The sequence below is a fragment of the Mauremys reevesii genome, linkage group 22, assembly GCF_016161935.1.
Source record: "Mauremys reevesii isolate NIE-2019 linkage group 22, ASM1616193v1, whole genome shotgun sequence".
NCBI lineage: Eukaryota > Metazoa > Chordata > Testudines > Geoemydidae > Mauremys > Mauremys reevesii.
In genome coordinates, this window is record NC_052644.1 from 22,666,688 (window position 1) to 22,681,000 (window position 14,313).

The 14,313-nt window shown below is 55.9% G+C and overlaps 1 protein-coding gene across 1 annotated transcript; it reads right to left on the reverse strand.

The window, feature by feature from the left end:
* Window positions 1-1,866: 1,866 nt before the first annotated feature.
* Window positions 1,867-13,219, reverse strand: LOC120388672 (zinc finger protein OZF-like). Its single transcript, XM_039510672.1, has 2 exons — window positions 13,161-13,219; window positions 1,867-3,660 (listed from the first exon to the last, which is right to left on the reverse strand). Exon 2 carries the CDS (start codon window positions 3,647-3,649, stop codon window positions 2,093-2,095), a length of 1,557 nt encoding a protein of 518 aa, XP_039366606.1. The 5' UTR covers window positions 3,650-3,660; window positions 13,161-13,219; the 3' UTR covers window positions 1,867-2,092.
* Window positions 13,220-14,313: the final 1,094 nt, after the last annotated feature.

Genomic DNA, 14,313 nt, shown 5'->3' on the forward strand with positions numbered 1-14,313 from the left:
GGGGCAGGAAAAGATGGGGCTGGGTGGAAAGAGGCGGGGTGGGGCCTCGGGGAAAGGAATGGGGGCGGGGCCTGGGGCAGAGCGGGGGTTGAGCCCCACCCGGCACATTCGAAAATCGGAGCCTCTGTTCTGTCCCCAAAGGGAGAGCTCGGTGACTAACACTCCCCTGGCAATGGGGGAGCAGTATTGACGTGATGCTCAGGGCTTGTCTAGGCTAGGAAACGTGATGGAGATTTGGTGAGGTCAAGGGGAAAGCGAACCCCATTCTCTGTACCGGGGTTTGTATCTGCACCGCAACTATACGTGTGCGTTTACATCAGGATAGCTCCCTTCAGCAGCTACCTCCACGGACAATCTGAGTGGAGACAAGGGACTGGTCGTTTTCACCTCAGTGGAGCTGGTTGTGGTGAAGCCTGTCTCCCCTACCCGGGGGGATGGGCCTTCCCGGCAGGACAGACACACGCTCCGGTTCCTCGTAAGACCACAGAGTGGACAGAAAGGATCGTGGCATTCGCCCCCTGCAAAATGAGCTGCAAAAGGCAGAAGCAAGAAACTCACCTGCAGGAGACGAGAGACATTGCACGGTTCAGGCAACGTGAAAAGAGCCATACAGGGTGCTGTGTGGGAATTAGCAAATGCATTTACAAGGAAAAAAAAATCTTTGGCAAGGTTTAGTCAAGCCATTCATGGCATTCCTCTCCCATGCGGACTCGCGCGTGGGCATGGGCAGTGGGTGACCCGCTGGCTTGGGGTGGCTGGCGCCCGGCCGGCCCTGCCCCTCCTGCCCCCCTTCACCTGCCAGAGCCCAAAGCTGCTTCCCCTGTGGCCGCCAGGCCCCCTTCTCAGAGCACTGGGTTGGGGGGCACAGCTCCCACCCCGAGCACAGGGTGGGTAGCCCCAGTGCCGGCAGGCCCCTTCCCCCCCGAGGGGTGCAGCCGCAGCACCCCCCCAGTGCTGTGTGGCCCCAGCCGCCCCAAGTCCTGGCCGCAGGTCACCCCAGCCCCAGCCCACTTCCCGGAAGAGGAGCAGCCAGCTTGCCTGGGCTGTGGCCAAGGGGGAAGGGCAAGCAGGAGGGGGGGGCCTTCTGGGCGGCGCGTGGGCGGGGCCACACTGGGCTTATTTGGGAAGGCACGGCCTGCCCCCGCCTATGATACGCCCCACCCATGCGACAAGGCCCGAGCTTCGCCCGAAGCTTTTCCCGCACTCTGAGCACGTGTTGGGGCTTTCACCCAGGGGGAATCTCTGATGTGTGATAAGGTGAGAGCTCTCAGTAGGGCAGCGGCTCTCAACCTTTGCAGATGACTGTCCCCCTTTCAGGAGTCTGATGTGTCTTGCGTCCCCCCCAAGTTTCACCTCACTTAAAAACGACCTGCTTACGAAACCAGACCCACACATACAAAAGTGTCCCGGCCACCCACGTGCTAAAAATGTGCTGATGTTCTCATTTTGACTGTAGCATTATAAAATAAATCCATCGGAATATAAATATTGTACTTGCATTTCAATGTACAGCTTAGAGAGCAGTATAAACAAGGCGTCGTCCGTAGGAAATGTGAGTTTGTGCTGATTTCGCGAGCGCTTTTCATGTAGCCTGTTGTAAAGCTAGGCAAGTATCGAGACGAGTTGATGTGCCCCCTGGAAGACCCGTGCGTATCCCCAGGGTGACGTGTACTCCTGGTTGAGACCAGCCAGTGTGGGGCAGGGGTTCGCAGACTTTTGCACTGGGGACCCCTTTCACACAGCAAGCCTCTGAGTGTGACCCCCCCCACACACACATTCAAAACACTTGTTTATATATTTAACACCATTATAAATGCTGGAGGCAAAGCGGGGTTTGGGGTGGAGGCTGACAGCTCGTGACCCCTGTGTAATGACTTTGTGCCCCCCTGAGGGGGTCCCGCCCCGCAGTCTGAGAAGCCCTGCTGTAGGGTGCCTCTCCAGTGTGGATTCTCAGATGCCTATTAAGGTTTGAGCTCTGCCGGAAGCTTTTCCCACACTCGGCACACGTATAGGGTCTCTCACCCGTGGGGATTCTCCGGTGCCTAAGGAAGGATGAGCCGTGACTGATGTTTTTCCCGCACTCAGAGCACGTTCAGCGTGTCTCCCCCATGTGGATTCTCTGGTGAGCTATAAGGTTTGAGCTCTGCCGGAAGCTTTTCCCGCACTCAGAGCAGGCGTAGGGCGTCTCTCCGGTGTGAATCCTCCGGTGCGTGATGAGACTGGATCTCTGCCGGAAGCGTTTCCCGCACTCGGGGCAGGCGTAGGGCGTTTCCCCGGTGTGGATTCTCCGGTGGGTGGTCAGGGTGGAGCTGTGGCTGAAGCTTTTCCCGCACTCGGAGCACGTGTAGGGCGTCTCGCCGGTGTGGATCCTCCAATGGGTGCGGAGGCCGGAGCTCCGCCGGAAGCTTTTCCCGCACTCGGAGCATTTGTAGGGCGTCTCTCCCGTGTGGATTCTCCAGTGCGTGGTCAAGGCAGAGCTGTGGCTAAAACGTTTCCCGCACTCGGAGCACGGGTAAGGGGTCTCCCCGGTGTGGATCCTCAGATGTCTAATAAGGGCAGAACTGTGGCTAAAACGTTTCCCACACTCGGAGCATGCGTAGGGGGCCTCTTCCATGTGGATTCTCCAATGTGTGATGAGGGTGGAGCTCTGGCTGAAGCTTTTCCCGCACTCAGAGCACGTGTACGGCGTCTCCCCTGTGTGGACACGCCGATGTCTAATAAAGGTGGATCTCTGACTGAAGCATTTCCCGCACTCGGCACAGGTGTAAGGCGTCTCCCCGGTGTGGATCCTCCGGTGGGTGTTCAGGTTTGAGCTCTGCCGGAAGCTTTTCCCGCACTCAGCGCAGGTGTAGGGCGTGTCTCCCGTGTGGATCCTCCGATGCGCAATGAGGGTCGAGCTCAGACTGAAGCGTTTCCCGCACTCGGTGCAGGCGTAGGGCGTCTCTCCCGTGTGGATCCTCCGGTGCGTGATCAGGGCAGAGCACCGATTGAAGCTTTTCCCGCACTCAGAGCAGGCGTAGGGCGTCTCCCCGGTGTGGATGGTCTGATGTCGAATGAAGGTCGAGCTCTGACTGAAGCGTTTCCCGCACTCGGGGCAGGTGTAGGGTGTCTCCCCAGTGTGGATCCTCCAATGCGTGATGAGGTTTGAGCTCTGCCGGAAGCTTTTCCCGCACTCAGCGCAGGTGTAGGGCGTCTCGCCGGTGTGGATTCTCTGGTGCGTGATCAGGTTTGAGCTCCGCCGGAAGCTTTTCCCGCACTCGGTGCAGGTGTAGGGCGTCTCGCCGGTGTGGATTCTCCGGTGGGTGACCAGGGATGAGCGCTGGCTAAAGTGTTTCCCGCACTCGGCGCACGCGAATGGGGTCTCTCCTGTGTGGATTCTCTGGTGTCTAATAAGCGAGGAGCTCTGGCTGAAGCTTTTCCCACACTCAGAGCATGGGTAGGTTCTCTCGCCCGTGAGGATGCGCCGACGTCTCATAAGGTGTGAGCAGCTCCTGACACTTTCCTCTGCCCTGCGCTGACTCTCACAGGCTTTGGTCGGTGGCCAACCACAGCAAACGTCCCTTTTGCATCTCCCTGCGAACGTCCCGCGAGGCTCTCCTGGATCAGCATCTTCCTGCTGGGGCTTCTCCTCCCCGTTCTCACTCGCCATCCCGGCATCACCTGCTGGGACAGAGAGAGAATCCAGACATGGGTCACCCCCTGTGCCGGGGAGACAGAAAACCTCCGAGAGAGGGATGGGAAAAGGGAGGAAGGAACCGCAATAAGGGGCGGATGGATCAAAGAAAACAGGAGCTGAAATCTCCCTCCCCCCAAAAAACCCTTCCCCAAAGGAAAGAGATGGGAGGGGATCAAATCTGAACCCACAACCCACCCCCACATTCAGAGGAAGGGACATATTGGTTTCTGCACCAAGGAGGGTAACTGACAGTAAGAGTTTTTTCCCCGGAAAGATGGATCACAGCCTGTTTGGTTCCAAAATGGGTGAGCTACAGACATGAGGGTCTCTTGTTCATGAAGGCGTCATGATTTTATTTTTATACGTAGCCATTTCTGTCCAAGACTTCTGCTTCCTGCGACAGAACCTCTACGCTCAATTCAATCCGGCTCCCCTTGCTTTTTCTACTACCTCCTCCAGGGCTGCCCAGGGGGTGGGGCAAGTGGGACAATTTGCCCCAGGCCCTGGGCCCCCCAGGGGCCCCCATGAGAATATCATATTCTATAGTATTGCAACTTTTTTTTATGGAAGGGCCCCCCAAAATTCCTTTGCCCCAGGCCCCCTGAATCCTCTGGGCGGCCCTGAACTCATCGAAGTGCCGTGAGTAGAGAGGAGCTGGGATCTGAGGTGAAACGGGTACGCTGGAGCGAACTGTTTCTTTGCAAGAAGCAGATCGGTGAAAACGGTCAGTGTCCCGGGGACACTCGGGAGTTCTCGGAACAAACTTTTTGCTGGCCAGCTCTTGCTGGTGGCCGCTCGGACAAATTTTCCTAAAATACTTAATTAACTTTTGGGGGGAAAAAAACAAATAAATCTGCACGCGTACAGGTCCAAATCATTGTGATTTATTTATGTCGGGTATTTTTCTTTTTTTCAGGCTCCATAACAAAAATAATGTACGGCTGTATTTTGCTGCCCCTGGCCCCTGCTCCCTCCTGCCTCCCCCTACCCATCACCTCTAGCCTCCGCTGGCTCCCCTGGCTCCCCAATGCCCCCGGGCCCCACTCCTTCCCCCCCCATTGTCCTGAGCTCCCTTCTACCCCACTTCTTGCCTCTTCACCATGGCGCCCAGTAAGACTGGCTCTGCTGAAGCCCAGAGCCGGAGCCCCATGGACACTGTGGGGGCACAATCTCAAAGGAAGGACACGTGAGCACCCCCCGTGTCTCCTCTGCCCAGCAACTCCCCAACCCTGAGCCCAGGTGACGCGCAATCCCCGCCCCACATTACCTGAGGGGGGGGGACTCCATCCTTCTCCCCCTGCACTCCCCACCCCCCGGCACATCCAGCCGCTCTCCCTAGCAGCCGGGCCCGGGCGGGGAGTGGACGGAGCCGCTTCTCATGCCGGCTGAAGCTCCGGATCGCTGCTCTAGAGGCTGGCTGGGGAGGCGGCGGTGGGCTGCTCCCCTCCGAGGCCTGGCTACCGGGCACAGGGCCCAACCATGCCAGGGGCAAAAGGGTGTGAGGGGGGGTTCCGGCTTTCTCGGCCCCTATCACCAGCAGTCGGGCCCCCACCTCCTCCCCAGCCTGGGTCTCTCCTTTCTCCCACTGCGACAAAGTGGGAATATTCTGTAATATAGTTAGGAAGCCAATGCGTGCCTCAGTTTCCCTCATATGCTGCGTGGTTACTTAGTGGCTGGAAAGGGATCGTTTGGGCTAAGACACGGGGGTGAACAGTGCTTAGCTGTCCGGGGTCCTTCAGTCTCGTGTCGCTCGAGCTCTTGGGAATGCAGCAGCAGATCCAATTGCCTGGATGTGGCCACTTAGCAACAGACTTCCCTGCTGCTCAGCGGGGTGGGGGCGGGCGGCAGAGCTGCATGTGCCCCAGCAGCACGGGAGCAAAGGACTTGCGGGGGTATGAGATGAGGAGTCGCGGGGGCTGCTCAGAGGGAAATCTGACTGAGGAGGCCGAGGGAGTGACACAGGGAGACAGCTGTGGGCTCTGGCTGACTAGAACGGATTCTGTTTATTTCTCTGTGCTAATCCTGGTCATCCTATGCTGTGCTGCGGTCAGCTAATAGCCCAGAGGTGGGCAAACTCTGGCCCGCGGGCCACATCCGGCCCACAGGACCCTCCTACCCGGCCCCTGAGCTCCTGTCCCTCCCCCCCGCTGTTCCCCCTCCTCCGCAGCCTCAGCTCGCCCCGGCGCCGGCGCAATGGCTGCGAACTCTTGCCGGACGGCGCAGCTGCAGATCCGCGGCCTGACTCAGTGGTCCACGCTGAGTGGTGGCACGGCTGCCTGTCCTGGTGCTCTGGGCGGCGCGGCTGTGGCACCGCCACCACCGGCGCTCCAGGCAGTGCGGTCAGGGGACAGGGGAGTTCGGGGTGGTGGTCAGGGGGTGAGGGTGTGGATGGGGGTCAGGATGGTCAGAGGGCAGGGAACAGGGGGTCAGGAGTCCTCGGGGCAATCAGGACGTAAGGGGGCTTGGTTGGGGCTGCGGGGGGAAGTCAGGGGACTGGGAGAAGGGGTGGTTGTATGGGGCAGGGGTCCCGGGGGGGCCGTCAGGAATGAGAGGAGGGGTTGGATGGGGCGGGGGGCGGCAGGCCGGGGCGGGAGGTCTGGGGGGTGGTCAGGGGACAGGGAGCGAAGGAGGGTCAATGGGGCAGGACTCCTGGGGGGGGCATCAGGGGACAGGGAACAGGGAGGGTTAGATAGGGCAGGGGTCCTGGGGGGGAAGTCAGGAATGAAAGGAGGGGTTGGATGGAGCGGCGGGGGGCACTCAGGGCCGGGGGATCCTGGGGCAGTCAGGGGACAGGGAGCGGAGGGGGTTGGATGGGGCAGGAGTCGCGGGGGGGCCGTCAGGGGGGTCTGTTTCAGTGGGACTCTTTGAATGGCTCTCGCGGGGTGGGGCAGGGGGGCTGACGGCTCAGAGGCCCCAGCCTAACGAGGTGGTGAAGCCACGTGGCTGACCCCGGTGGAAGAGTGGGACCCGCTAGGGGATCTGCCCCACTGGAAGGGGTCCTCCCAGAGACTGCCCCAAAGCTGTGACCACGGCACCGGTGCTGGGGATCCGGGACACCCCCCCTGCCCACTTCCCAGGGGCGGGGGCCTTCCCCCCCCGCTCTCTGCTCCCCTGCTCTCCCTTCACACCTGGCACCACAGATACTCTCCCTCATCTGACTGCCCCACAGCCTGCGCACAACATACTTAGGGTCGCCAACTTTGTACTATTTAAAAATAGGGCCCTCCAGCAGGAGTGCCAGAACCTTCCCCGATGCCCCGCCTCTTGCCCCAGAAGCCCCGCCCCAGCCCCTTGCCCCACCCCTTGCCCCAAAGCCCCGCCCCCCTTGACTCCTCTTCCCCCCTCGCCCTGTCACATGCTGCTTTCCCCCCTCCCTCCACCCTGCCCGGGTCGGGAGGGACTCGCCCGCGGAGCCAGGGCTGGGATCTGCAGCCGCCCAACGCAGGTAGGAGGCAGCCCCCTGATGAGTAGGGGGTGGGCTGGGTGATGAGCTGGTGCTTCCGCATCTCCCCAGCCTGCAGTGCCCAGACTTTTGCTGTCCGGTCAGTAGATTTGACCGAACACTGTCAAGTCTCCTTTTCTACCGGACTTTCCGGTCGAAAACTGGGCTCATGGCCACCCTAAATAGTAGACCTATTTCCTAAACCAGGGCTTCTCAAACTGGGGGGGTCAGGATCCCTCAGGGGGTCACGGGGTTATTACATGGGGGGTCGCGAGCTGTCAGCCTCTCCCCCCAACCCCGCTTTGCCTGCAGCATGTATAATGGTGTAAAATATATTAAAAGGTGGTTTTAATTTATAAGGGAGGCTCGCACTCAGAGGCTTGCTGTGTGAGAGGGGTCCCCGGTGCAAACGTTTGAGAACCACTGGCTTTATTTAGAATTGTTCTAGCTGCAAATGATCCTCTCAGAATGAGGACAAGACCCCAAAGCTCAGAGTATTAACTTCGTTTTTACATCCCCCCGAGAACGAGAGATTAAATTTAAAAACCACATCGTTCAAAATGGCCACCACCACCAAAAACGCGCAGGTCCAAACATGATACCAGGGACATCAGACAAAAAGGGGGCACGGAGACCTGCCCAAATTACACAATCGAGTTATCGCTCCTCTGGATGTCACTATCCTTACCCCGCTCACTCCCTCCTGCCCCCTGACAACCTCACTATTCGCAGGGGAGCTGGGCCAAGAAGTTTTTTGAGGGATTCCCGTGCCTAATCCGCTCAGAACAGCCAGGAGGCAACAGGGTGAGGGGAGAGAGAGCCCTCCCACCCATCCCCAGGATGCATGGTTTTCATATTTATCACACATCTACTAGCCGGAGGCTGATACAGGAGATAAAAGCCCCCAGAAGAGTCCAAGGACAGCCGGCATCCCAACACCCACTCCATTAAAAAAAAATGATAAAACAATAGACAGTAGAACCCCAGAGTTACGAACTGACCGGTCAACCACACACAACCGGATTGTGTACAACCGGAGTACACAATCAGGCAGAAGCAGAGACACAATATATATATATATATATATATATATATATATATATATATATATATATATATATATATATATATATATATATATATATATATATATATATAAAATGCAAATACAGTACAGTGCTATGTTAAACGTAAACTACTAAAAAATAAAGAGAAAGTTTTTTTTAAAGAAAAAGATCTGACGAGGTGAGGAAACTGTTTCTGTGCTTGTTTCATTTAAGTTAAGTCGGTTAAAAGCAGCATTTTTCTCCTACATAGTAAAGTTTCAAAGCTGTGTTACATCAGTTGTAAACTTTTGAGAGAACAACCATGACGTTTTAGACATTTCAGACTTGCGAACAACCTCTGTTCCTGAGGGGTTCATAGCTCTGAGGTTCTACTGTATAACACATAAAAGAAAGAGGAAGTCGATAGAAAAGAATATGAGTCAGAGGCTGGAATTGTAGAACATTAAGAAGGGAAGAAGAAGGATATAAGCAGCATATGGTACCTGTGGTCAGCATAGTGAAACCCAACATGAAGGAGTTTTTTTAAAAAACAAGAAGAATCCTAACCATGAGATGGGCCCATTACTAGAGGGAAATGCTAAAATATCAACAATAATGCAGAAAAAGCAAAAAGCGTTCAATATATATTTCTGTTCTGTATTTGGGGAAAAACAAACAGATGATGCAGATACGTCATATGATGATGGAGACACTCTGTCCATTCCACTAGTAACTCAGGAGGAGGTGAAACAGCAGCTACCATAGTTAGACATTTTAAAATCAGCAGGTCCAGTTAACTTGTCTGCAAGAGTTTTAAAAGAGCTGGCTGAGGTGCTCGCTGGACCAATAATGTCCATTTTCAGCAGGTCTTGGATACTGAGGAGTTCCAAATCTAGAGGAATGCTAGTGCTGTGCCAATATTTAGAAAGAGTGAAAGTCCAAGTAATTATAGGTCTGTCACTCTGACATTGATAATATGCAGGCTAACGAAGTAGCTGATATTGGATTTGATTAATAATACCAATCAACATAGATTTAGGGGCAATAGATCCTATCAGACTAATTGGATATCTTTTTTTGCTGAGATTAAACGTTTGGTCAAAACAGCAGGGGCTGGGAGCCCGGACTCCTGGGTTCTCTCTCTGGGAGGGGAGAGGGGGCTGGGAGCCAGGACTCCTGGGTTCTGTCCCTGGCTCGGTGGGGGTCTATTCTGCAGACTTCGGCAAGATATTTGACTTAGTACTCACGATACTTTGATTAAACTAGGACAGGGATCAGCAACCTTTCAGAAGCGGTGTGCTGAGTCTTCATTTATTCACTCTAATTTAAGGTTTCCTGTGCCAGTCATACATTTTAACATTTTTAGAAGGTCTCTTTTTATAAGTCTATAATATCTAACTAAACCATTGTTGTATGTAAAGTAAATAAGGTTTTTAAAATGTTTAAGAAGCTTCATTTAAAATTAAATTAAAACGCAGAGCCCCCTGGACCGGTGCCCAGGACCCGGGCAGCGTGAGTGCCACTGAAAATCAGCTCTCATGCCGCCTTCGGCACGTGTGCCATAGGTTGCCTACCCCTGAACCAGGACAATACACAATTAACACGACTCACAGTAAATGGATACAAAAATGGCTAACTGAGAGGTCTCAAAAAGTAATGGAGAACTATGGTCAAGCAGGTGTGTCTCTAGTGGGGTCCCCCAGGGCTCGATTCTTGACCCTACGCTATTTATCATTTTTATCAGTGACCTGGCAGGAAACATAAAATCCTCACTGATAAATTGCCAGACCACACAACGTTCGGAGAGCGGCAAATAACGAAGTGGGTCAGGAGAGTCAGGCTCCAGCTCTGGGAGTCGGGGACGTTTCCCCAGCCCCGGATAGGTGAGTTATTTCCTCTTCCACAAACAGGGAACAGCCCAACCCCCACGAGTCTGTTCCTGGAAACCAGGCCCCACCTTCAACTAGGTCTGGCAGATTTTTCGCACCAGTGCTCTCCCCTTCTCCCCACTGTGTATTTCCTGCCCTCCTCCCACCTCCAGCAGCTCTCGTTGTCCTGTGCGTTTACTGCCTCTCTTCTTCCGTCTGCAACCTCCTCTGCCCCGCCTCTTCCCTGAGGCTCCTCCCCTTACCCTGAGGCCCCTCCCCTTCCACTGAAGCCCCTCCCCTGCCCCGCCCCTTCCCTGAGGCCCCTCCCCTTACCCTGAGGCCCCTCCCCTGCCCCGCCTCTTCCCTCTGAGGCTCCACCCCCTCATTCACTCCTCTTCCTCCCATCGCTCGCTGCCTTTCCCCTCCCACCTCCCCGCCCGGGTCAGGGGAAACTCGCCTGCAGAGCCGGGGCTGGGAGCTGCAGCTGCCCGACGCCGGTCAGAGGCGGCCCTGCCTCCCCTGCCCGCAGTAACCGGACACTGGGTGTGCGGTCAGTAGATCTGACCGGACACTGTTAGGTCCCCTTTTTGACCAAACTTTCTGGTTGAAAACCGGGTCCCTGGCCACCTAGATCTGGAGTGAAACGGGAATGCTCTTCTGCAGCTGTAAAGGTAATTTCACACGGAGCTTTTTCCCATTTCCCTCCTACAACCAGACCATCAAGGCTCTGCCGCCCTGGGAAACATGCAGGCCCCGTCTACACGACACAGTTTTGTCGAGAAAAGCCAGGCAGTATCCCACAATGCCGTCTGGGGTGTCTCCGGTTTACAAGGTTCTTTGATGCCCCAGCCTTTTCCCCGTCTCTCTTGGGAGCGCCCCCTTTTGTGGGCGGAAGAGAGAATTAAAGAGACCCGGCACCTCTCGGTACCAGGTAGCGTCTACAAATACACAGCTGCGTAGGGCATGACGCTGGGGGCACCAAATTGCCCCCAATGTCGTGGTGCCCTATGCCGCTGCGTGCTTCGTATGTGGCGGCCAGCCCCATCCCCCAGCTGCCCCCCCCCCGTGAGTTCCTAAGCGGGTGTGGGGCCCGGGACAACTCCCTCTGCCCTGCCTCTTCCCGCTGTGTCGCTCCGCTTCCCGCCGCCGGTGAGAGTGGGGGGGAGGCGGACCCCCTTCCCCCAAGCCTCCTCCCCTGAGCGACACAGCTGGGGCGGGGGGAGCGGATCGGGCTGGAGCCAGGTCATTCCACTTCCTGCTCCCGGCCCCCCCACTAATCCCCCGGGCCCACGAGCCTTGAGTGCAGCCCAGCCCCTCCGCGCTGCAGGGGTGGAGGGCAGGTGCTCGGGCTGCGGAGGGCACCATAGTCGGTAAGGACGGCCCTGTCAACCTGCCCCAGCGATGCCAAAATAACGTCCTGTCTTAGGGGGGCCCTGGGAGGGATTTTATACCAGGGGCCAACAGGCGGCAAGGAGGGAAAACGTGCGTGAATTTCATAGCGGGATTTGATAAGCGGGGAGAAAAGGGGCGACGGGCACTGGACTCTTATAGCAATGGTCAAGAATTTGGGAAAAGGCCCAAATCTGTGGAGATTTTAGACTCATGTTTGATCATTAGAAAGACGGGGAAAGCTCAGGGACTGTTAACTGGAATCATAAAATCGTAGGACTGGAAGGGATCTCGAGTCCAGTCCCCTGCACCCCAGGCAGGACTAAGTATTATCTAGGCCGTCCCTGACAAGTGTTTGTCCAACCTGCTCTTGGCAGAGATTCCACAGCCTCCCCGGGTAATTTATTCCAGCGCTTAGCCAGCCGGACAGCTGGGAAGTTTTTCCTAATGTCCAACCTAAACCGCCCTGGCTGCAATTTAAGCCCATTGCTTCTTGTCTTATCCTCAGAGGTTAAGAAGAACAACATGAGGGGGGAAAAAAGCAGGGTGAGATGTTAGGGTATTTTATATCAATCTTTGAGAACTGGGGAGAAAATAGGTCAAAAAACGAAATATTTGATCATCCGAGAGAAAAAAAAGCCAAGATCTGAAGAGAGGAGAAGATCCGAGCAATCTAAACACGGTCAGTCATGGAGACTCCACCACAACCGGTGGTAAATTGTTCCAATGGTTCGCCGGTGACTCTCACTGTTCCAGATTTACCTCTTCTTTCGAGGTTTTGTGTCACTGTTAAATAACTGAAACGGAGGGGACGTTAGAAGGGATGGTGTAGGAGAGTGAAATAGACCCGCGGACAGGAATAGTCCCCCCACCACCACCTCCAGAAGCTTGTGGGATGCTGCTTTAAGAGGGCAAGTGATGGGTTATGGGGCAGGCAGCGAGGTGGGCAGGTGACAGGTAGGCCGTTGTGGGGACAGCACCTGGGGCTGGGGAACCTCAAACTGGGCAGCCCCCTCATTACCCCTTCCATGCCTTCTTGCTGGCAGAGAGCGGCCGCCCCAACCCACCCCAGAAGCAGCCGAATCTCCGGGATCCTCCAAGCTGCACCCGCTGGCCCCCTTCCCATTTGGGGAGCGACTCAGGGGCAACCATTTCCCATCTAAACAAGGACAATTTGCGGCAGGTCAAAGGGGTGGGAAAACACCCCACATTGGAGGAGATTTTAAAGGGACATTAAGAGACAAAATGGGGCAAGATCAGAGGAGGAGACTAGAGACAGAGGCAAATAATTTGAGAGAAAAGCCGGGGGGGGGGGGCAGGGGGATCTGCAGGGATTTTATATTCATAGGTGATCATTAGGGAGAATTTTATCTGCATTTGAGGGACAAGTGGCAGAACCAGGGCGGATTTCATTAGCCCCCTGTCCTGGCTGCCCCTGGCTGCACAGAGAGAGTCCGATCCACCACCTTTCACACTGGCTTTGCCTCCCCTCCCTCTCTGCCTTGTTTGCCACCCCTGGCCTGGCCTGGCCCACCTCCCCCTCCACACACACACAGGGGAAATCCCTTTTCTTTCCTCCCCTGAATCTCCCCAGTTTTGCTCCTGGGGCAGCAAATTCACTCAAAGCACCGACCAGCCCAGTCTCATGAACAAGGGAGAAAATTCCCAGGGGCTGCCAGATCTGAGACTCACTTTCCTCCCCAGCCCCAGCACACACCCCCCTTCTCCCCCTCAATTACCTGCTGTCTCCAGCTCAGGGGGTGGTGTCCGCAGAGCCCAGGGCTGCCCTCGGGGGGCTGCTTCCAGCCGGAGAAAGTCTCCCCCGTTTAATGACGGGCTCTCCCCCTGCACAGACCCCACCGGGGAAGCAGCAGCAGCAGCTGCTGCATCTTGCATCTTTCCAAAGCACCCACACCCAGGAGCTGCCAGGGGCTTGTTCTTTGTTCTCCCAGCTTCCTTCCTGCCAGCACCCCCCTGCTCCTAGCTATTCCAGCCCCTTCCTGTCTCCTTCCAGACCAACCCGGGCTGCAGCCTGTCACACACTCCCTGGGACAGGGGATTTTCTCAGGAGGGAACTGCTAACCCTCCTCTCTGCTGCTCCTCCTCCACAGTCACTGTGTTTACACACACAGGGGCTCTGGCTCCTGTTAGCCCCGATCCTACCCCAAGAGAGTGAACACGCCCCCCCGGGAACAGGAAAGCGACTCTTGTCTACACTACAAAATTAGGTCGACTTAATTCAGATCCGCTTCCAGACCCCCACAGTAACTCAATCTGCTGTTGGTGTCCGGGTGGGACCCTCCTTCCGCCGGGGATGGGCTACTCACCAGCAGCATTTGCACCCACTGAAGTGGGGCGCTGACACACCTCTGAACGAGAAAAGTTGTGTCGTTCAGTTTCCAGTGTAGACGAAGCCTCAGGCCCTTTATCTTCCCCGGGGCCGGGGGGCGGCAGGTGAGTAGGGAGGGAGAGCGTCAAGAAAGGAAAGGCTCGGTTTGACCTTCATGTTTTTCATTAGGTTCAAATTGATGGTGCAGGGACGTGCCTGACTCTGCCCGTTCCTGCCGCTGTCTGAGGTTTTGTCTACACTGGCAAATGAAAGACAAAACTGTTGTCGTTCAGAGGTGTGAAAAAACACACACACACGCCCCCCGAAAGACAGAAGTTTTATCGAGGAAAAGCGTCAGTGTGAGCTGCTCCGGCCGACGACGCTAACGCCGCTCATTGGGGGTGGAAGATTTTTTTCCTGCCTACAAACGCGCCTTTTAGCATCCCGGCGGTAGCGCGGCGCTGGTGCGTCGCTAAAAGCTGCGCAGTGTAGACAAAACCTAAGTCATGAAATGGAGAAAAATATTTGTTTTCCTCTGCTGGGAAATGAGCTCACTGGGGAAA